This window comes from Diadema antillarum, unplaced genomic scaffold, assembly GCF_040938485.1.
Source record: "Diadema antillarum isolate AM-2024a unplaced genomic scaffold, OU_Dant_1.0 scf00000226, whole genome shotgun sequence".
Lineage (NCBI taxonomy): Eukaryota > Metazoa > Echinodermata > Echinoidea > Diadematoida > Diadematidae > Diadema > Diadema antillarum.
Genome location: NW_027271115.1, coordinates 1,159,090 through 1,181,535, shown reverse-complemented (window position 1 = coordinate 1,181,535; position 22,446 = coordinate 1,159,090). Strand labels below are relative to the sequence as shown.

Genomic DNA, 22,446 nt, shown 5'->3' with positions numbered 1-22,446 from the left:
TTGCTAAAAGGTAAAAGATGAATACATTTAAATACTCCAGAAGTCATGTGACATTTTGTTGATTACAAAAGGGTGAAATGACCTGCGGAATTACTCCGGACAAATGTAACGTTACTAACCGTAACGTTACTAACCATGCATTTGGGGTCTAGCTAATAAATCATCGGTCGAACTGCTAAAAATATTTGTGTGAACATTTGTCATGACGCAATAATTGAAATTTATGCAACACTTTGTTTTAAGTAACTTGAAATTTTGCACACTTTTTGTTTCAAGACATTGATTTTTTTGTCATGTCCTTTTTTCGTAACGTTACTAACCAGCCCTTTTAGTTGCCATAGCAATTCTACTATTTATTGGATTGTACTCATTCTTTTCTATATCATAGACCTAGAAAGGATGAACATATTTTAAAATGATTTTGACTTGAAATGAATAAATGGTGATTTAGTAGTAAAAATAAATATCTAAATTTCTTTAAATGTAACGTTACTAACCGCGGAATTGCCCTGTAGTATAAGTGATGGCATTCCTGGACCCTGTTGCATAAAATGATGTAATCTAACTTAAGGCAGAAAATCCATCATAAGTCAGGTATCAGCCAATCAGAGTTGAGTAATCAGAGTTTTACATTTGATTTTCTGACGTATGTTTGATCTCTATTTTTGTGCAACAGGGCCCTGATATGAAAAGCGAAATTTCTCCAGTCCTAATGAAAGATTCTGTTTCATTTTTCATACCAAGGCCCTGTTGCACAAATGTTGAGGCCGAACATACATGTAGTCAGAATATCAAACATAAGTCGCAGAATACTCAATAAGTAGTGTACTCAACTGAGTGAACACTCAGTGCTGATGTCTTTGATTTATGTTTGTGTCAGAATGAAGAGATTGAGCACAGTAGAGCCATGTGGCAGAAGACACTGAGTGCCTGTCAGCTCCTGGGGTTCACTGTGGAGGAGTGTAAGGCGCTGTGGTGCACCCTCGCTGCAGTCATCCATCTTGGCGCAGCAGGAGCAGTGAAAGGTCAGTGGTCAAGTGTGAAATGCCTACAAGAATTTAAAGACAGATTAGGAGGAACAGGCAGAGACTCCAACTCCAGGCTTGTCTCATACTCAAGATTCTCCCCCCTGAACCTCATAGCAAACTAGAAACTGTAATCACGCGTCCCCTGCACCTGGGGTGTGGGACCCTTTGGTGGGCCCTGGAAGCTGTAGGGTTAGAGATGCTCTCTAATGCTATGCTATCGTCACCTTATTTTAAGTACTTGTAATAGAACATAAGTTGCACAGGAGAAAGCTGAATTGTAAGTGAGACAAAACAGTTTAAAAACAGGAGACACACAGCAGTTGTGTGAGAAATTCAAACTCAAGCTGCAGGAGAATTTGCAAAAATGGCTTCAAAGCATTTGAGTTGGAGTCTCTTAAAATGTCATTTCCATTTGTGAGCCGCATCAATGTTGATTTTCAGCTACTGTTAGAGCATCAAGTTAATTCAGGTTTTCTGTAATAGAGTTATGTCTCCTTGTAGTTTAGGCATTTTCATTCCTGTATGATATACTTACCCAAAAAGATAAAAGCTTGATTTCTTTAATTCTGACATTTATTCCCTCAATGTGGCATGATGATATGCTCCTTTTATCAATGCATCCTTTTTTCATCCATCTCCCCAGAATGTCTTGTATCTAATGTGTTCTAGTGGTATGAAATCTTCCAGAAATTTCTTCAATCTCTCCAATAACTCCACTGTCATTTCCTGCTCTATCCCCAAAGGATCCAGCAGTGCCAAAGGCCAGTTCCAGCAGCCAGCTGAGGCCCAGAGGGCCGCCTCACTGCTGGGCATCTCGCTCGAGGACCTGACCCGCAACACCTTCAACCCGAAGTCGACGGGCACCCCGACCCGATCCAACCTGCGGGCCACCCCATCGGATGCGGCCGAGAGCGGGCCTGCTCTAGAGGCCCTGGAGGGCATGATGTCAGGGCTGTACACAGAGCTAGTCAATGCTGTCATCTCTCTTATCAACAGGTTGGTTTCCCGTGACTTCATTCAGAATTCTCTTTACAGTTACTCTTTGGCTGGCAGTGTGTATGCTGAGTGAAAGTAAAGTCAAATTGCCACAATACATAAAGAAAGCAAAACCAAAAAACAGCTGTTCTCTCCTGCAAAGTAGATGAGAAACTTGTGGCTTATAATGGAATACACACAGTGATATCACAATGATGTATGGTGGTTGTATTGATGACAGTGTGATTTTTGCCCCGATGTTACATAATATTGGTGCCTTGTTTAGCAATCAGAAAAGCATTTTTTAAATGTTCACTTGAATGTCCATTTTGCTGCATCTTAACAGGGACAGTTTTATGTGCAAAACTGTAGTGACAGTGATAGCAGAAATTATGTCTTTGAATCAATTAAGACAAATTCACATTTAGTAAACTGCATGATAGTGGAAAGCTGATGTCATCCCCAGTTTTAGAACTCTGGCCAAATAAACAAACTTATTTTTCTCAGAGATAAAATGTCCATGCTAGCACTTGACTAGGTGCCAAGAGAGTTTCTGCCAGCAGTAGGTATGCCTATTGTATAATGAAGAGTCCCCACTAGCTCCTGAATTAAACCTCTAGGAAAATACAGCATGTAGTTTTTTGCCACATCTCTCTTTCTCTCTATCATTTGCCTTTCTCAATCCTCCCATTTCTTCTTTTGTGCTGCTGTGTTTGCCGGTCAACAGAGGGCTCTCTTCCACCTACCGTACCCGATCCTCCATCCTGGTGGTCGATGTGCCCGGTCTGCAGATCCCCGAGGCCTGCGGCCGTACTGAGGGCGCCACCTTCCAGGACCTGTGTAACAACTACGCCCAGGAGCGGCTTCAGCTCCTCTTCCATGACACCACCTTTACCCTGCAGCGGGACAAGTATGCACAGGTTAGCACCACCATTTCCCTCATTTTAGCCTCCTTTGCCATGCCCCCTTGCCATGCCTCCTTGCCACACCCCCTTGTCACGCCTCCTTGCCACAACCCTTCACCACATACCCCCATTAGTTCTCTAGAACTCATCAATATATAAACTCTGTCTTTCTTTGCACCTCCAGAAAGTAGAATAATCTGCTACTATCTACCATCTTAACACCATGTCTTGAGTCTGTCTCTCACCATTTGACAAAGGCATGACGTAAATTAATGTGGCACAAGTTTTACTTTCACCAATGTAAATATAAATGCCAAGCTCTTAGCAGTGCTTACGTGATTCTCCCTCATTGGATGCATGCAACCAAATTTACTTCTGCAATAATTTTCAGGATAGGAGGCAGAATATCCTTTTAGAAGAAGAAGACACACCCCCTTTGTCCATCTCCAGGCTATACCTCAGCATCAGCCATCATTGCTGTGATGTGCTGCTACAGTATGTTGCAGGGATCTCATCACACCCAGTGACAGCCCTCATATTACCTACCCTCCCAATTTTCATTAAATCAGCAGCATCTTCTTCTGTGGCACTACATGCCTGATTGATACTTTTTGCTGCTTGTCACTAGCCATTTGGGACAGGTTATAAGGGGTAGGCATCTCTTGCCCATTTTCTAGTGTGTATGTGGATCGGAATACTTCACATGGTTTGCATACTGTTCTTTTATGAGGAGGGAAGTAAGATCTTCCACGTTCATGGGTTGTGACTCTCTCACACCTGGGACCTCCATTTCCTATCTGAGGGACAGAGTGTTTCACCTCTCACAAGAGGGGACAGCATGATAACACACAACATTTAAGACCGGGTAGTGTGGGGATCCATTGGTAACCCAGTGCATTCACTGCCCACCAGGGTATATTCGAAAACCAGGAACAGTGCCCCGCGAGCGAATATGTGCATCAAAGCGTACGCTCACTGGTAATGGTTGACTCCTGTCCAGATTCTCCAGCTGTGTGTGTACTCACATAGAGATCAGGGATAAAGCTGTGCACAATTTGTTAAGGGGTTCTCAGAGATATCTGAACTGGGCCAGCCTTTCCACTCCATGAATCCCCATGTTACCAGGTCTCTAACAATGCACTCAAGTTGGCAGTGGTTCAAGTCAGCTTGAGGCTCAAACTACAATTGATTGAGCAGCAGAACATTAAACAATAGTTGAAATAGATGATGTCTCCATACTTTCACTTTTAACATAGGGCATCCATCCATCAATCAGTCAACCAAACATAAAGGAGTATTAATTCATTGATAGATGTGTGACATAAATCCAAAGGTGATGGCCGTGATTCTTCAAGCGTTTTAGTTCTGTTAGTTTTGATGAATGATTCCAAAAAGTGATAATAACCTTTCAAAAAATTTTATTTACGATGTGTCAGGATAAAGACATTCAAGAGAAGATCGGTTGCGAGTCAAAGTAACATTTCACGAGGTTTAATTTTAGTCTGTGTCATGCTCACACTTTGATTCTTTCTTTTTTTTCAGTACTCTGTGCATAATTGCAAGGTTCAGTGGTAACAAAGTTCACCATAATGACCAGAGTACTTGATTAACAGGTTAAGATTCTATTACATATGTAGAAAGTGCTTATTCAAATCCTTCCAAGTGAACAGGAGTACACCTCTAAGTGATATCCAATTATGCAGAGATTACTTGGTCACTCATTGACTAAATTTTCCCCTAAGATTGACTAGCAAATGGTGTAGAAGTAAAATCACACATCAGTTCCACAGCACTGTGAGATGTGTGTGTAGACAGATGAAATGTGGATTACTTTTGTTTTTAAGCATATGATGTGTGTAAAAAATATGAAAGTGGAAATTAAATCTCATTGACAAAGTTGCTGTTCTTTTCTGATGTTACCATAGGAAAACATCCAGTGTGATTTGGAGGGAGACAATGACAGTGAGTCCCCGCCTGGATTGCTGGTCAACCTCATCGACAAGCAACAGGGATTGGTAAGATGCAATCCTCATGGGGTCCTGTGGGGCTCACAACATCCCTGCTTAACCCTTCGCAGGCTTTGAGTGCTGATTGGCACAGAAAGCCCCATAGTGTCACTTAACTGGCAGAAGGGCCCTAAGACTTGCAAGCTCAAAATATCACAAAAAAATTATGATTGCATCATATGTATCATTTTGTTGTTTGTTTGTTTTTTTTGGAAATAAATAGACTATTGAATTGAATATGAAAGAGCTTTCAAAACTCCTTCAAGTTATTTCACAAACAAAAATTCAATTTTGGGATGTAATTTCATGCTAGGGCCCTTCTGCCTAGCAGGAGCCGAAAGCTGTTTACACACTGCCCAAAGTCTCTGGCACAGAAAGGGATAGCCTTTCAAAACCAAACGTCACTTGGTAATTAGAGGGTGCTGTGTAGGGGGGGGGGGGGGGGGGGGGGAGAGCAGGTGTGAAGGAGTGGGGGCTATGGTTCCCCTCAGTATGTCACATGATGGGATTCATTATGTCCTAGATTAGAAAAGTAACAACCCAGTGGGATTTCCAGGGCATTCTCACGTATCGACATCACTTAATTTGAAACCTGAGTGTAATCAAGCAAACTAGAATCATGTTTCAAATCAAGCAGACGTGTGGTGTGAATGCAAACTGGAATTGCAGAGTGCAATTTGAAACTTGATTACAATCGTGTTTCAAATGACAGTCTGGAAGTGCTTTCCAATCCCATTTCACCAGAATTAAGCAACGAAACTAGCATGTGAACATAACTGAACTCCAGTCATGTTTTAGGTTTTTGTTTGATTTTTGTTTGTTTGTTTTTTTGGGGGAGGGGTGAAATTGACATGGCCTTCCAATCACTCCCACAGAAAGGAGGCTCAAGAGTGATTGATGGGAACTTGCAAAGAAGCCAAACCTCACCTCCTCGCTCTGAAATTCGAAATAACAATCTGTGAAGCCTTAATTCCTGCTGTGTGAACGGACAGTGATTTGACTCGTAGTTGCCCTCATGTTTGTCATCAAGTTTCATATGAAGCAAACTTGGTAAGTGTGAAAAGGCCCTTCCTCTCATACTTTGCTTGTCTGGTAACAGCACAACCACACAGCTGATCTGACTTGTGGCAGTTTGCTGTGAGCAAGTACTGGGTATGACGGAATGTTACTCTATACAAGTCTCCCTTAATCATCTGTTTTCGTAGATCCGAACCTCCAACCCGGACCTCAGGAACACAGACCAGAAAGGGATCCTCTGGCTCCTGGACGAGGAGTCCATCTTCCCTGGAGCCTCAGATGAGAGTTTCCTGGAACGCCTCTTCCTACACTACCATGATGAGGCTAAACGATGTGAGTTTGATGAGGCTGAGGCAGCTAACCAGGCACAATGTCTAGATATTCTCATTTCACCAAATATATACTTTCACTAAAATACATTTCAGATATTTTTATTTTATGATATTTTATTAATTTCTTTAATTTCTGTAATCCTATTTATTTCTATATTTTTCACAAAATGATCATAACATTACAAAAGATTCTTCCTAGCTGAGTTATGCATTGAAAATATTGTGTATACATATCACACTATATGCATAAAAGGTGGTAATAAAAGTATCCAATTAAATCATAAATTTTTCAATCAAATCATTACATGACACAATGTAAAAAAGTAGTGATGTTGCTTGCTGTAATCATGAGTGAGCAAAAGAGAGAGAGAGATATTAAAAAAACAACAACAAACAATACAGGAGACTGCCATCATGAGCAGAACCTACCTGGATTGGGCCTCAACAGGCAAAACTGTTGTATATCTATTCAAGGTTGTGAACAAATAAATAGAACTTATTCTTCTTATTTTCTTATATCATCAGAATGTTATCATCAAATCACTGTTAATTCCATATCCGTTTATCATCAAGAATGATATCATTACATTACTGTTAATTCTGTTTACATTTATCCCTTGTGCCTTTCTTCTGTTTCAGCTGATGGGATCATCAAACAAGGCAGTAGTAAGCAAAGCTTCACCCTGAATCATTTCCAGGGCACGGTGCCAGTGACCTACAACGCCACCAACTGGCTGAAGCTGGCCAGGGAGAACCCCGCCATCCGAAGCGCATCTGTTGTTCTCCAGGAGTCTCAGAAGTGAGTCTCAAATTCTTGACCAATTTGATTTCTCAGTGTGAGCAGTTGAGTCTGTTTGGCATGAAATGCTTCACAAATCTTTTATTTCAAAGGGTAAATACTTTTTACGATATACTTCAAAAGTTTAAATATAGATATTAAGAAGTCATGGTATGACCAGTGACATTGCAACTTCACGCCTTCCTCAACAAATGTCCTCTGCTAATTTATTACAACTCTTTAGTGCTGTGATGCAAAGAATATGATTTTGGTGAAGATTTGTAGGCCAGTCAAAGGTAGGTGTGATCACGTTATCATATACTTTGGCTGTGACTAATATCTCTGTTCAGTGAAAACATTACTAATTTTCTTATGGTGTGTCTGATTTTATTGAAACTTTGACTGTTTCATTTGTTGGATTTTAAGTCTATTCAAAGGATTGAATTGAATTAGGAGTGGAGTTTGACTGGTGGTGGTATATTTCAGTCTTCCCTTGGGAGAACCATTGTAGAGTTTTTATCTTCCTGCCACATATTTGCCCTGGTGGTTGATTTTTGAATGGGACAAATAGTCAGCATTCCATTCTCATGAACCTGGTGAATGCTAAGTGATTCTCAAACAACAAACAAAAAAAGAGAGAAAAAAAAAATCATTTATTGTAAAGGCTTGGTAAGATGTAAAATGACCATATCACAAAGTATTCTTTTTCCAAAGAAATGAGAAACATTTCTCTACCTTGCTATATGCAGAGCTGCCAAGTCTCCCTGATTCTGTAGGAGTCTCCCTGAAAACGACAAAAATCAGTTCATGTCTGACTACAGAGAATATTAAAATCTCCCTGATTTGGTAATTATTTTCACCCATTGAAATGCATGTAACACACAGATATAACCCTGATTGCTGTGTGGAATCTCCCTGATTTGGATGTGGGAATGTTGGCAGACTTGTATTATGCATCCTGTCTATTGTCCAATGTTAAGAGCCATTTCTGTTGACTCATTCCATCAGGCCCAGCATCAGTCGGCTGTTTGCCAGTCTAGCTGGCTCTCTACCAAGCTCCATGGTTGGTTCAGTGGCAGGTATAGAGGGCAGCTCGTCTCTCCGCAGGGCATCCAGCCTACGACGTGCCTGGACCAGTGGCACTGCAGCCATCAAGAGGAAGTCTCTCTGTCTCCAGACCAAGTACCAAGTGGTGAGGATAGAGTGCAAAATGCAATTCAGATTATGTCATTTGTCATTTTTCACCAGACATTCAATTACTGACTCTCTTCAAGGAGTCTGCGTCTTTACATGCTTTTAAATAGATATCTGGCACCATACAGATTCTGTGAATCATCATTATCATGGGATGTGTGCCCTCCTTTGCTTTGCAGTCTTTTGACTAGGATTGCACTCACTGTTAGAATGAAAGTATACATTGAAACTTTACAGTGAGAGCTAGTTTGTACACTCGGGTAAATTGCCACATATTGATGTAATCTCATATCTGCGTGATTCCTTGCCTTTCGGTGAAAAACCGAGATGTACTTTTGTTAGTATTTTTTAGAATTTAAGGAGGATTAAAAGACTTATCCAAGAGGGTTTTCATCCAGCATAGAGTAGTATTTTTGTGAGCAGGGCGGTGTGGGAATACTCCTGTCAAGTACTGCTACAATGTTGCAAATGCTATTTCAACTGACAAAGAAAATTGGCATTGTGAGACACCTTTAGAACTAACACAGTGAGTACAAGTTTCTTACCTACTGACTTAATAGTAGATAAGATCAGTCATTTTGAGGTAAGTCTTAATCCTAGCCACTTGAATATGCCATGCAAGGATATATCATGGCATTAAGGGCTGTGCTAGTCTCTTGTGTCAGTGTGTGATGTGGTTTTCCAAGGAGTAATGTGACCTTAGTGCATTTCCTTTGCTCTATGTGACTTGATGACTTGTCAAATGCTGAGTAAAGATCATTAAGAATGAGTTTATATTGTGGTCATTGTGGCTGCTGTCTTAAATCAGACTCAGGATCATTCTGAGGAGCCACGAGCCAAGTGTGTGAATGGTAATCACTAGAGGACAGATTTCATCCACTGTCTCAAGACTAGTAGTTCTTTATGTCCCTCTTTCCTCCTTTACTCCCTCATCCTAGGATGGTATCATTGATAGCATCCGACGGACAAAACTGCACTTCGTCCACTGTCTCCTGCCCCACCCCGATGCGGGGTTGTGTGAGGCCCGTATGATAGAGGGGAAGCCCCCATCCTCCGCATCCTCCTCCTCCTCCAGCGACCTCCTCGATGTTCCACTCCTCCGTGCCCAGGTCAGGGGATCACAGATCATGGCTGCAATCAGGATATACCGCTTTGGTGAGTGTTCAGGGACTCTCTCTTTCTGTGATGGCAAGTTTGCAGTCATGCATTCTTGTAAAACTGCAATGATATTAATAGTATGTTGCAGAGACTGCATTATATATGTCCTTCATGTCAGTGAAACTAGAGCATTCATCTGCATACTACTGCTAGAGGACAATATCTTACCAAAGCAACAACTACAACAACAAAAATCATTGCTTTTTATCCACCATTTGTCAAGAAAAAGCCTTTTACCTCATGCAGTTGTGGGTCTTTACTCATTTGCATGTATGTGGACTAAAAAAAACAAAACAAAACAAAAAAAAACAAAAAAAAAAACACCTGAAGCAATTTTACCATTAAAATATGTTCAATTTGCTGAAGATTTCTTTTTTTACTGTGTTACAAATTGTCATACCCAAGTAGAACTGTGAGAGTCTAGTCGAAGGGCCTCTCCAGGATGGATATGTTTCATCACTCTTATAGAATTTATTGATGTATGTGGTATAAATAATTAAATATTTTTTTAGCAAACACACAAAAGTGAGGTCACTGCTTGTGATAACAAATGCATTTGCAGAGTATCATTTATGTAATATCGGTCTCATTGGTTTGCCTTCATTTCTGTTTGTAGGGTACCCCGAGAGTCTATTCTTCCAAGAGTTCCGTCACCGATTTGAAATCCTGGCCCCCAAGGAAGCGAAAATGCCAGAACCAGTCATGGATGAGAGAAAGGTACAAGCTGTCCGCCATACCAATGATTGTTGTTTATTGGTCTGCCTTGCTTTTCTGTTTGTTTGTGATGATGATCTGTTTGTTTTTGGACTACTGTATGAATAATCTTTTATTCCGAGAGGATCATATGATGGACTGTGCCATCTCTCATGATATCAAATACAATCAACCTTGCCCAAATCAAATCTATATGGGCTGAAGAAATAGCTTCAACTTTGAGAAAATTGTACTTATGAGAATAAAATATGGAGAGAAGAGGACTTGAAGAGACCTTCAATTTAGACGATATTTGACTTATGCGAGGTCAACTTAAGCAAGGTTGACTATACCTCTGTTTCTTATTTTTGTCATGTGAATAAACTGACCGGAGCATTTACAAATCTATGTTCTTAAATTCGTGACAGAAAGAGTGAAATACAGAAGAGTCTCATTCTCAGAAAGAATTGTTTCAAACATCCCTCCCTACCCCCATGAACAGAGTAATTTTGTTGAGTCTCAAATGCTTAGCAAACTGTCAAAAACTGTGTAAAAACACAAAAAAAAAACCCATGTTAAAACATGTGAGAAAAGTGATAAGAGATAAGTCTTGGGCACTTAGGTGTCATAGGCTGTCTCATGTACTTTTTTGTTTTTTTGTTTTCCAGCAAGGAATTTGGAATGGGATCATGTGGTAGCTGAGTTTAATGGAAGGGGGTCATATTTTGGATACCCTTCTCCCTCACCTGTTTTGAGGGTCTCTCCCTATATACTTCAGTAACAGCTTTCTCTTTCCTCCCGTTCCTTTCTAGGCTGTGGAGCAGCTACTGACCCATCTAGACCTGGATCCTTCATCTCACAGACTTGGACTCAGCCAGGTAAGGAACCAAAAGTTCTAAATTTCTTCATTTACATAGAACAGTTTATCTCTTTCTCATCTTTTGATACCTGTGCTTGGAGTGCTTGTTACCTATGGTGCATATCAAAATTGTATTCCACAACAGCATGGGCATATTTGCCCTTCTGTTTCTTATCTTTGGATATGTTTGAGTTGTGTTCATGTTTGTGCTTTGGGTAGAAATTTAAGTTTGTGTTTGTAAAAGCCTTTCAGCAAGGACCTATAGCAGGAGGACACACCAGAGACAACCAGAGACCACCACCTAGTGACGACAAGTGGATCCAACAGACTCTATATTGTTCTAAAAATGCTTTTCAAACAGGTCCAGATTTGTTGTAGGGGTCTTGGATGGCCGCAGGGCAAAATGCATCCATGTGGATGTAGCTGCTTGAGATCTACACTCTTTCATCAGAGTTCAAATGTGCGCTTGTAAAGAGAAACATGCAAGTGATTTCAGCAAGATGGTTTTTAATTCTTCGCTGGAAGTCCTCCTTTGCAGATAAATGGGCAGCATGTATGAATATTGGTTGGTGCTTGTGTGTTTACAATAGCTACCAAACTTGGACCTTGCTGGAGATACACACCAACTAACCATGGATGTTACATCCCAGTGACCTTAGATGTCTGCATTCTAGGTGTATAGGAAAACATGTTTATTTGATGTGATATTTCATCCTTGGTGATAAGCCTGTGATGTAAGCCTATGGGTGCAGTTGTGTAAAACAACTTTTCCTTGAATTTTATTTTGTTCCTTTGATTGCTTTAAGTATAGTCTTTCTTTGAGAGCCTTCCACAATCACACTGAACTTTGTCTGAACTTGGCACGTGGTATTGGAAAAACATGCATTAAATCCCAGGCTGAAATGTACCAAAGGAGTTTATAGTGAGAATAAAAACACTTTCCGAATGTCTTCTTTTTTTTAATCATCTTTGAATGATAAAGGCATCTTGTAGTTCCATCAACGTACGGTGGTCAAATTCATCTGCTTCAGAATATCCAGAAAAAGAAGGGCTTGCTTTGTTGTGTATATTTTGTCTGGAGATTTCTCGTAGATTACAGATGAGGTAGATTGCGCACATGGAGCATTTCTTTGCTACCAAGATTAACCTGTTGCCAATGTAACTTCTCACTCAATTTCTACACTTTGACCATGATGTAATGTTTGCAATAGATAAGCTCCATCAGACTCCCTCTGTGTAACCTGCTATCAAGGCTTGCTGTGTCTTGAGTCTCAGAATGTTAATACACTAACTGGAGGACTGTATAGTAATGACAATAGAGAGATCAGCAGCACACAGTTTGCAAGAATGGCATGTGTTCTTGAATCTGACTCTAGAGGGCACTATTCAAGTGCCTGCACTCCACTGAGCCCTGGTTTGCAGTATTGATCAAGGTGTATTTATAACCATATCCCGGTATTTTCTCATGAAGTTACATAGTGTAATCCTGACAAAGCTATTTGTCCATGTGATCAGAAATATTTATAGATTACTAAAGTACTCTGGCTCCTTTTAATTGTGTCTCCATCCTCTTCCTACAAGTATCAAGAAAAGTAAAGGCAACTTTATGTGTATGATGTGATTTGAAGATCGTCATCACTCCCAGTAGGAAGTGTGAATAAATGATTGGAATTGCATTAGACATCTTGTATATCTATTAAGACCAAATTACTAAGTACAAGGTATAGCATACACACAGGATTTGCTCAACTCTTTTCATGACTAAATCCTGGGAAGTATTGGTTTTAGTAGACCGTGCCATAGTCATGGAGCTGCAGGTTTGAGAGTGTGCATGTGTAAGATTAAAGATGAACCCAGATTTGTGGATTAGGCTTCACTCCTGGTTGTTGTCTAGAGAGGGGATATACATTTTTATTGAAATTGAAATGTCTGCTGTGCATCTTGTACATATCATACATTACTATTGCTGTTGTTAGTGATGGTGGTGGTGGTGGTGGTGTCATTTTCAAAAATATATTTTTCCCCCTAATCTTGATGTTTTTTCAATGATACTGCGGACAGGATTTGAGTTATCCTCTGACCCTACCCCTTAATTGTAATCCTCCAAAGTTTTAAACCGTGTGGTCTGCTGTTCATACCTAGAGATCTAGTGGATGTTCTTAGTGAAACAAGAAAGTGGTAAGAGGGACAGACTAAGGGAAAAAGTATGAAAAAAGAAAAAAAAAAGAGAAAGGAGAAAATGAAGCAAATGAGTAAGATGGAAGGAACAGGAGAAGCTGGGGAATAAGGAGAGAAATTGAGATGAAGAGACAGAAATTCATGCAGTTTCAGAAAGGAACTTGACCAGCAAAGTCCACTCCTAATTCAGCAAAATATGTATCATGCATATATGTATGACACACATGGTGTCCTAAGCTCTTATTTCCGTGGCAATTTGTAAATCCTCCCTTCCCCTCTCATGCCTGGGTTGGACCTCCTGGAAATTGGCTGACCTGTTCAGATGAGAGCAGCGTAGATGGAAATGAAATTCTCAAACAGGAAATGTGACACGGTCATTCATATATGAGATAGAAACAAAACACCCAAAAAAGGGTGGAAATTTGAAACTTTAGCTGTGATTTTGTAGGGCTGTGTTATTGTAAGTCTTTTAAATTCCTGTGCCTTCAGTGTAGGTGATATTGTTGGTCAGGTCTTAACTCTCTGGTTCAAACACTTTGTAATTCTGCATTTAAGGATAATATGTAGGACAACCAGTACATGATAGCAAATGGGTTACGAAATACTGCTTACTGTGTGTCTTGATGGTGTCTTTCAAGATCCTACTGTTGATTAAACATCTCAGTTTTATCCCCCTTCTGTTGGTGTTTTCTGGCACAAAGACTTGCACTGTATGCAGAACAAAGTTGTAGAAAGCTTGGTAGATATTTTACAGAAATGTTTGGTCACTGTTCATTCTTTTAATTCAAGCACATGTTATGGTATTAGAGTAAGAAAAATATGCAGTGAGTTTTATCCTCCAGTGATCTATGAGCATAATCTTGTCATAGGTTGGATTGGCAAAATTTTGCAAGTGCATGACTCTGAAGTTAGTCCTAACTTATCAGATCTGTGTATGTCCGTAAACCTCCTCTTGAATCAGATCAACAGAATAGGATGCGGCAAGTCCATGTCAAACCAGAAGTGTCTGTCTTCATTGATTTTCTCCCTGTTATTGAAAAGGAAAAGTCATTGTTTCAAACGTTGGTGCCATGGTTGAAGTTACAAAGAAACCACTAGCATTTGCCTTCCACATCTTCTATCCCACAAATCCAATCGAGATTTTGAGATTTTATAGTTAAAATTCATTTCAAGAGAAAATGGGGCAGATTGTTGTTCAGAGGGGTTGATTCATAATTTCCCCAATTGTGCAGGTTAGCCAGAATGAAAAAAATGTCAAAAAGTAACCTAAAACTACATGTACATGTAGTAATACAAAAATGGGTATGTGAGACTTTTGTAGTCTTTCCTACCATATCTTAGTACATCATTATTTCAATGGGAGCCCTTGATAAGCTTTATCAACCCTTTGTGTGTTTTTTGTGAACAAAGAAAGCAAAAGATCTTATTCTGTTCCTTTGCAAGTATTACTAGAAGTGTTGTAAATATTTCTTGATTTTGTTGTGTATTTCATGATGTAATGAAATATCACATCAAAGGATAGTACAATCTTGTGATAAAAAAGAGGCTTTAAGCAAGCAGGCTTTTAATAAGCAAGACTAGTTCCCTCTACTTTCTCTAATCCTTCCTACTTTCAAATCGAAGTTGAAATCTTGCCCTCTGTGAGGAAGTGACAAAATTGCATCTATCATCTCAAGTTTTCGAAATGCTTAGTCCCGCACCAGTAGGACAGAGTTCCACTTGGAAATATTCTGTTCTTGGGGAGTGAGGGAATGTAGAGAATGGGTTGTTCACTTAACCTGCAGGAAATTTGTATAATGCGACACAAAGTGCTTGAATTGAACCATTCCTTCTTACAATCATTTTGAAAATTTATCAGAAAAGCAGACAATACTAGCTAAAGATAATTACCATTGTTATCTAGTTACAAGCTGGAATGGAACATTTGTATTCTTAAGAGAAAACTGCAGACAGGAAGTGAAATTGATGGGCTGTGCCTCTGGTATGTTGTGGGTGAAGAGACAGATAACCTGGCGAGGTGGCTAATGCTATTTGTAATCGCAATGTCAAGTGCTCTCTCGTGGCGCTAATCCAGCCGTGGTGTTAGGCGGAGAGGATGTACCTGTTGGTTGAATCTGTCATTCACCCTGTATCTCTCTCTTTCTCTCACCCTGTATCTCTCTCTTTCTCTCACCCTAAATTAGTAAATCATGCTCACAGAGAAAACAAACCAATTAGTTCCCCCCATGCTCCCACAGCCACTCTGCCCTGATCGACGTAAACCCAGTAGGCCAGGGGGGAAGTGTGGGATACTTTGCCACCACCATAGCATGGTCTCTATGTCTATTTTATTTTTCCTCACATCTTATCTCGGACTATTGGTTTTGCTTCCCAAATAATAATTTCTACTATCTTGCTTCTGTACTTCCTTTTCAATACTCTTCCTCGTCCTTTGTTACCTTTTATCTTATTTTTTGGTAAAGCCATACATTTGAATTCAGAATGTTCCACATCATACCAAAGGCTAATATATTGTGTTTTCTTCTGTGTCTAAAACTCAAGTTTTATTCGAGATTCACATATCAAGGGCGTAGTCTGAGGTGATGAAGGAGGGATCCCATAATGTATGACATGCCTCTACTACTAATCTTGGGATTTATTGAACAGAATGTAGTCCATATTGTGCAGATATTCAGACTTGTTGTTGTGATGGAATTAGATAGCAATATTTATATTTGTATGGTCTTCATAATAAAATTTTATGTTTTTATCAATTTACACAAAGTTTGGAAAAGGCCTTATTGTCATGTTTGTGCTGAAAAGCCTAATTATTCTTAATGAAGTAATGCTTGTTATTGCAAGATGCTAGTTTTCCCCTTTTCCTCCTAATGGTGTAATACTTTCCACATCTCACCTTGCCATTTATTCTCTATGTTCTCTATTTCTATCAAATTGAAATGTGATGGCACTGGTAGTCTCGTTTCAAGGCTATAGCATTTTCCATCTCCATGAGACTCTCAGCAGAGAAGTGCAATGAATTGCTGCAGCGCTAAGGTACACAATCTCAGCCTTGATGTGTGGAACTACAGGATACATCAATCAATTTCAGACAAAACCATTCTATCAATACAATTAGGAACTAACAGGTACTCTTAAAGCTTCAATATGTCATCTGAAAAGACTGTCTTCTCCGTCTGAGTGTCCTTGATTCTTTGGCATCTTGCATCACTACATGCTAGTCCTGTTCTCTAACCACATCACATGGCATCCTCTTGTTCAACTTTTGTTATCCCCACCCCTCCTTTTCTTTTTCCGGCGAGGGACCCTCCCTATCCTATCTGCTTGAATTACTGTATTCCTGCCATAACATATCCAAGAACAGTTCTCTGTTTGTTACATGAGTTTTACTCCTAAAGGTGGCTAAGACAGATTTCCTCCCAGTCGTTCAAAATAGCATTTGGGTCAGATGTGTGGATGCTGCCCTCATGCTCGTGTGGAAATAGCAACAAGGGGGGGGGGGGATGGAATACAGGGGAAGGAAAATTGAGTTTTAGGGGGTTATTCCTGTCGAGCGTATGGGCCTAGAGCGTGGCTGGCTCTTGGAGCATTACACTCAGGGGAGAGCTTTGATCTTGATGCGAGGAGATGCTTGGATTGCAAAAATTATCGTTTGTGACCTGGTCCATGTAGGTCCGGTGCCGGACGACAGGAGGGGTCGAAGAAGGTAAAAAAACTCTCCAATGGTTCATTTTTTGTTCGCTTTAGTCCAGGTTGAAGTATGTGCTTGAACAAAGTATTGAGTTAGCTTGACTCTTTCCAACCTATGATACAATTATAGAAAACATCTTGAAGAGAAGAAAGAAGTTTGAAGGACTATTCTACTGTGAGATATTGAAAAGAAAAAAAAATAAATTGTTATTCATTATGATGTTGTCCCTCTATAAACTGGTGACAGCTATTAATTTATTTATATGGTCTGCTTGTCTACTGAGTATCTATCTATCTGTCTGTCTGTCTATCTGTCTGTAGTAGATGGTATGAACAATAGTGCATCTGTAACCACTCTCCATGTCAGTGAGCCACCATTCAAAGTCAGGACAGCAACTTTTGAAAACCTTCTTCAACAGGCTATGAGTTTGCTCATCTAAAGCAGCAAGCAGTGATGCACATTAACTTTGTGTAATGTAAGCTATAGCAGAGACAATTCAGTGAAAATACTGCATCCATCATGTGTCATGTAACTCTCTTGATTCAGGTCCAATTTTGCTGAAACCTCTAAAGTTCTATTTGAGTATACCCTGTTTAGCAAAGCTACTTTGAACATGGTGTTCAAAGGAATTGATCTTTAACTACCTGTTAACTTGGACTTCTCTTCCTGGGTGTAAATCTTGTTAGAGTCACCACCAGTAGAGTTCTGCATTACACTTACACAATTGTGAGTTGCGGAAGTCCATAAATTTTGCAATGGACTTGTGAAACTGAGACTGACGTCTCCCACCCACACATAGATAGGTTTTTCTACTTTTTACACATCGCTGTGTAAGTGAACCTCTCCCATTTTGCTTTCGCAAGTATTGTAGAAGCCACCATCCATTTGACAAAGAAAATGAGCTTTGACAAAGGAATGTTAAATGGCAAAATTTATCAAGCAGTGACAGCAAGAGACATCGAAACATTCTTATGATGTTTACAGTCTTCACTGTCGTAAAGTTTTCCAACAGCTGTAACTTGATTCTAGCTGTGACAGATGGTTCAAATCATTTATGGAAATAAATTGAATATTTATATGTAACTGCAAACTGACATGTTGTGGTACAATCGCTCACAGACTGTGACACTGACGCCATTCCTCAAAGAGCTGGAAAAAAAGCTGATTTCTTTTTTTTATTTTGGGGTAATAGCGTCTCTTGTTGGCAAGGAGACCCCCCTAAAAAAAAAATAATAATAATAACAAAAAAAAAATAATAATGATAATGATAATCATGATAATAATTGATGGTTGCTCTTTTATGTTCTGTGAGAGCTTTAGCCCTTTGGTCATTGAAAAAAAAATGCTTAATTTATATTTTTCCTGCAGTATGAGAAGATAAAGTGATGGAATATCATAGAAGTTAGGCCTATTTGCTGACATCAATAGGCTATAGAATTATAATCATAATGTTTCTGTATAAAACCAATGCTAGACTCTTCACTTTGATAGCATGCAAAATGAGAAAGAAATCACGGAGGCCTTGAAACCAGTTTACAGGTCATGACCTCTGGGTTTTGGGTATGTCTTATTTTATCATATTTTTGTTTGTTTGTTGTGTTTAACCGTCCATCATCATATTTCCCTTCAGCATTTCCTAGTACATGTGTCTCTAGAAATATTGCTGGAATTATTCTTTTTAAATGCTTGCTTGGTTGTTGGCAGAATGGTCATTTTTCCATTTTCAGGTTCAGTCAACTGTATTTCACTCAATCAACAAGGCAAACTATAAACAAGTATTAAATAAGTGAAAAAATACAACAAAGTCTGAACTTCAAAAAAAGAAAAGAAAAACAGAATGAATACAACTTCATAAATGTGTGACCTTCATTGCAGAGCTGAAGGGTCATTTTCTACTCACAGGCCGTGAAAATATTTCTGTCTGGTCATAGACTGAGAACAAAATTACCTCAGAATGCAGTGTGGACATAGTATTACATGTAGCAATTAATGAAATATGTGAATGTATTCAATGTCTCTGAATATACTGTTTTGTTTGTTGTGTCCTTGAAAGCAACTGTCATGTTACAAGACTGTAGGGACAATATTGTTTTGTGGAGAGAGTGTAGTTACAGAGATTCTTTTCTTTTTTCTTTTTTTGCTGTTTTTTCGCCATGAATAAGACCATATGCTCAATCTGTATTGTTATGAACACCCATTAAAAGAGAAGGCTCGCTTTCTGAATTCTTTTACAGTTTGTGTCCATAATAATGCAGATCAAGCCTACCATCTACCAAAGAGAGTACAACAGCAATAAAACAACAATCTCTGTAACTGTCATGTTATTGTGTACATGAACAAATGAAGAGTTTGTTTGCAAAAACCAATAAGTCCATATTTGCCAAATGGAGATATTTGCGATTATAGGTCAAGAAAAATATAGAGAATAATAAGAATTTCTTTACTTCTTTTGATCATAACTTCGAAAATGTACCTTTATATGTAGTGACCAATATATCATTTAAAAGGTATTATTTTGTACTTTATGACAGAGATCGTACTTCAAAATCTTCAAAAATGGACTTATCGGTTTTTGCGAACAAACTCTTTAAATATTTGCATGATTAATGTGAGCCTAGTGGTTCTAATATCACTAGTAGATCTAAAGAATGGTGCTGACCCCTCGTGGTTTGCCCAAGGTGACTAGCAATAGTCAGCAAACGGTATCAACCAGGCACAGTGTGCCAAAAGCTTGAATGAATGAATGAATCTGCAAATCTAACCTGAAGACAGAGAGAGCAAGAGAGAGAGGGGAGAGACTTATGACCAAAGCTCATAGGCCTTATCAACAATGTTAGTGATTGTCTTCTGCTGATAAAACAGACAGTTGATACACAGGTTTGGGGCATGACTCACTACAAAGTGTGTAGCCCAGATGAACTTTGCTTTGTTTTCCTCATAAAATTAATGTAGATAAACCCCTCTTGACAGTCGTGACGTAGAGTGAAACATTAACCGCCAAGCATTCAAATCGTACATTGTCAAAGGGCCTAGGATTTCAAGTGCCTTGGGTAGGGAGGTAATGTTTGTGTGTAGTGCAGTTACAAGTCCTTGGAGTTGTTTTTCTACTAACAAAAGGTGCCAGGTGTTTAATCTGCTGTGCTTGCATGTTGGCAGAATCTATCACCTTCTTGGCAGAGATGTTACCTGTAGTTTACTGTTGAAACTTTTTGAGAGGTACATTATTGCCGTGAGAAGACAGGAAAAGCAATAATGTGTTGATCTGCAAACTTTGTTGCCACTTGTCGACAAAACTGTGCAGTTGTTTTCAGTTGTTTGGAGAGGGAATTACAGTGCTGGAGTAGCAGGGAAGCTTCTTTGATCAGCCTCTGAAATTCAGGGAGCTGTACATCTGCAGCACACGCCGATCAAGTCCTCTGCTGGGGCACGGAAGGTGCTGCAGCTGTAATGTGCCATGGTGGATAGATGACTGTTATGAAGCCTCGTGGAAGAGCAATGGCAGAAAATCTCTTGGAGAAAGCTAGTTTGGAGTGGCTTGCAGGATATTAGGCTACAGCTGCATATGAGGATGGCATCACTGTGGATGGTATAGTTGGATGTTAATGTGAGTTTCCTTGATTGGATGGATGAGTTGGTGGAAGTGTGAACAGGTCTCCTACAACCATGCTGCCGTCTTTCCCTCTGGCACAGCGGAGGCAGGTAGCTATGGGAGTCTCAGGCGGCATTCTCACAGCTCAGATGGCATAGATCTATGTAGTGTAATTCTGAAGCATGGTAAGGCATGTTTGATGTGCAGCATTCTCTAATCTAGCCAGTCTTGTGGCTGAAACATACACTGCCGTCTCCTCTAGCAAGTGATCTTACTCTGAGTTTTATGTAAGAAGAGATTCTAACAGTGTCATCTACTGGTGCATTAGCCTATGATGGAAGCATGCTTAAATACACTTATGCAGGTTTTCAGATTTGAAACGGACTTCGTAGCATGTTAGGAAACATATTTCTTGCTCATCAAGTTAGTTTTGTAAATGTGAACGGAAACTTGAATGGTATTTCTCCTGAATATGCAGAGACTCCAACCCCAAGCACCTTCTGATCTGGAGATTCTCCCGCCCGAAACCCCTAGCAAACGGGAGACTCCAAGTTGATGTGTGCAAAGCGCGAAGTTCCTAGGGTTCTAGATGTTCTCTGGTGCTATCTAAGTCTTTTTTCTTCGACATATAATAACAATAAGTAAGAAATCCTTTCCATCGGGAGACACAGAGCCAGGGCGGGAGAAATCAAATCTCAAACGGGAGAACGGGAGATTTTGCAAAAATGGGCTTTCGGCGGGAGATCTCCCGTCGGGAACGGGAGAGTTGGAGTCTCTGAATATGTTTCTCAAAGTATATGTTTGACCATCTATGGCATGGAGGTGGAGTTGTTTAGATCAAGTTCTACCTGATTCTGAAGTATGCATTGTGTAGGTCTGACTGACCTCTAAGATGTCATTGAAGAAATTGAAGAGCTCGATCAGCATGATGTTGTTTTGATTTCCATCACACGTACTCTTACTCAGAAAACATAGAGTGTACCAATACTTGCATGTTTTATTGCATGGCAAACCATAGAGTTTGTGAAGCAGCTGATGTATGAAGAGTCATTTGCAGTGAGCAGTTGGCCAACAGACTTGTTGCAGTGCCTAAATGGCTCATGGCTGGTACAACTGTCAGAAACATGTTTCGAAAACATGATCAGAAGCAAAAAAAAAAAAATTTTTTAACAGTCTGAAACCTCTTTCAGTTAACTGTGAAGTATGAAATACAAGTATGAGTTGTCTTATAAAACATTCCAGTGTGCTGGACTACCTGTAGAAGGTGATAGGAGAATTTAACTCTTTGTATACTCTGAGTACCGATTGGCATAGAATACCCCATGGCATTGTGCACAGTGTTCAGAGTCTCTGACATAGAAAAGATTAAAGGGAAGCAGTCCTGAGATTTTCACTGTATTGATAATTAAGAAGAGTAAAAAATATAACCTTTCACCAATTTATACGTGTGGACATCAAAAATTGTCTCCGTACGCGATTTTTCAAAAAATAATTCCTGCAAGCGATCGTGTAAGAGCCTGCCAAAAGGTGCAACGTCATTGATGCCCTTACTCTCAAGTTGACAGCCGTGCCTCAGAAAATCAATTTAAGTGTTCAAAATGATCATATCTGATTTTTTCATAAAAATGTGACAATATGTGGTTTTATTATTTCAAACAAAATATTTCAAGCTTATGTATATATACAATTAATATAAAAATAAATAGTAAACATGTATTTATAAATAACTAGGGATGACGAGTAGAACACCGCTGGAAAGAGTTGTGCATCGATGAAGTATGACTCTCCGCCAAGACTTGCTCATTTGCAGAGTCACACTTTTTTAACCGAAATGTACGAGCTTATTTGGTGATTTGAAAGTTTGTTTTTGATGAAAGTTGTTCATTGGAGGAACCAACAACAACATATTTTTTTTAAATTTTGTGAGGACTGCGTCCCTTTAAGCAGTGAATCGTGGTCTAGGCCAATTTTCAAAGAGCTCTGTAGACATCTTTTTCTACTGATCTAAGGAGCAGTCTTGTATAGCTGATACTGATCTTTTGATGT

At 39.5% G+C, this 22,446-nt stretch overlaps 1 protein-coding gene across 1 annotated transcript in view; it reads left to right on the top strand.

The window, feature by feature from the left end:
* LOC139724736 (unconventional myosin-XVIIIa-like) overlaps positions 1 to 22,446 on the top strand; it is a 191,008-nt gene that overhangs the window by 72,600 nt on the left and 95,962 nt on the right. Inside the window, exons 10-19 of the mRNA XM_071635858.1 lie at positions 881 to 1,025; positions 1,772 to 2,024; positions 2,731 to 2,923; positions 4,834 to 4,923; positions 6,120 to 6,264; positions 6,903 to 7,062; positions 8,050 to 8,233; positions 9,174 to 9,390; positions 10,010 to 10,110; positions 10,899 to 10,964. Coding sequence (XP_071491959.1) covers positions 881 to 1,025; positions 1,772 to 2,024; positions 2,731 to 2,923; positions 4,834 to 4,923; positions 6,120 to 6,264; positions 6,903 to 7,062; positions 8,050 to 8,233; positions 9,174 to 9,390; positions 10,010 to 10,110; positions 10,899 to 10,964 — 1,554 coding nt within the window. The remainder of the gene's footprint in view (positions 1 to 880; positions 1,026 to 1,771; positions 2,025 to 2,730; positions 2,924 to 4,833; positions 4,924 to 6,119; positions 6,265 to 6,902; positions 7,063 to 8,049; positions 8,234 to 9,173; positions 9,391 to 10,009; positions 10,111 to 10,898; positions 10,965 to 22,446) is intronic.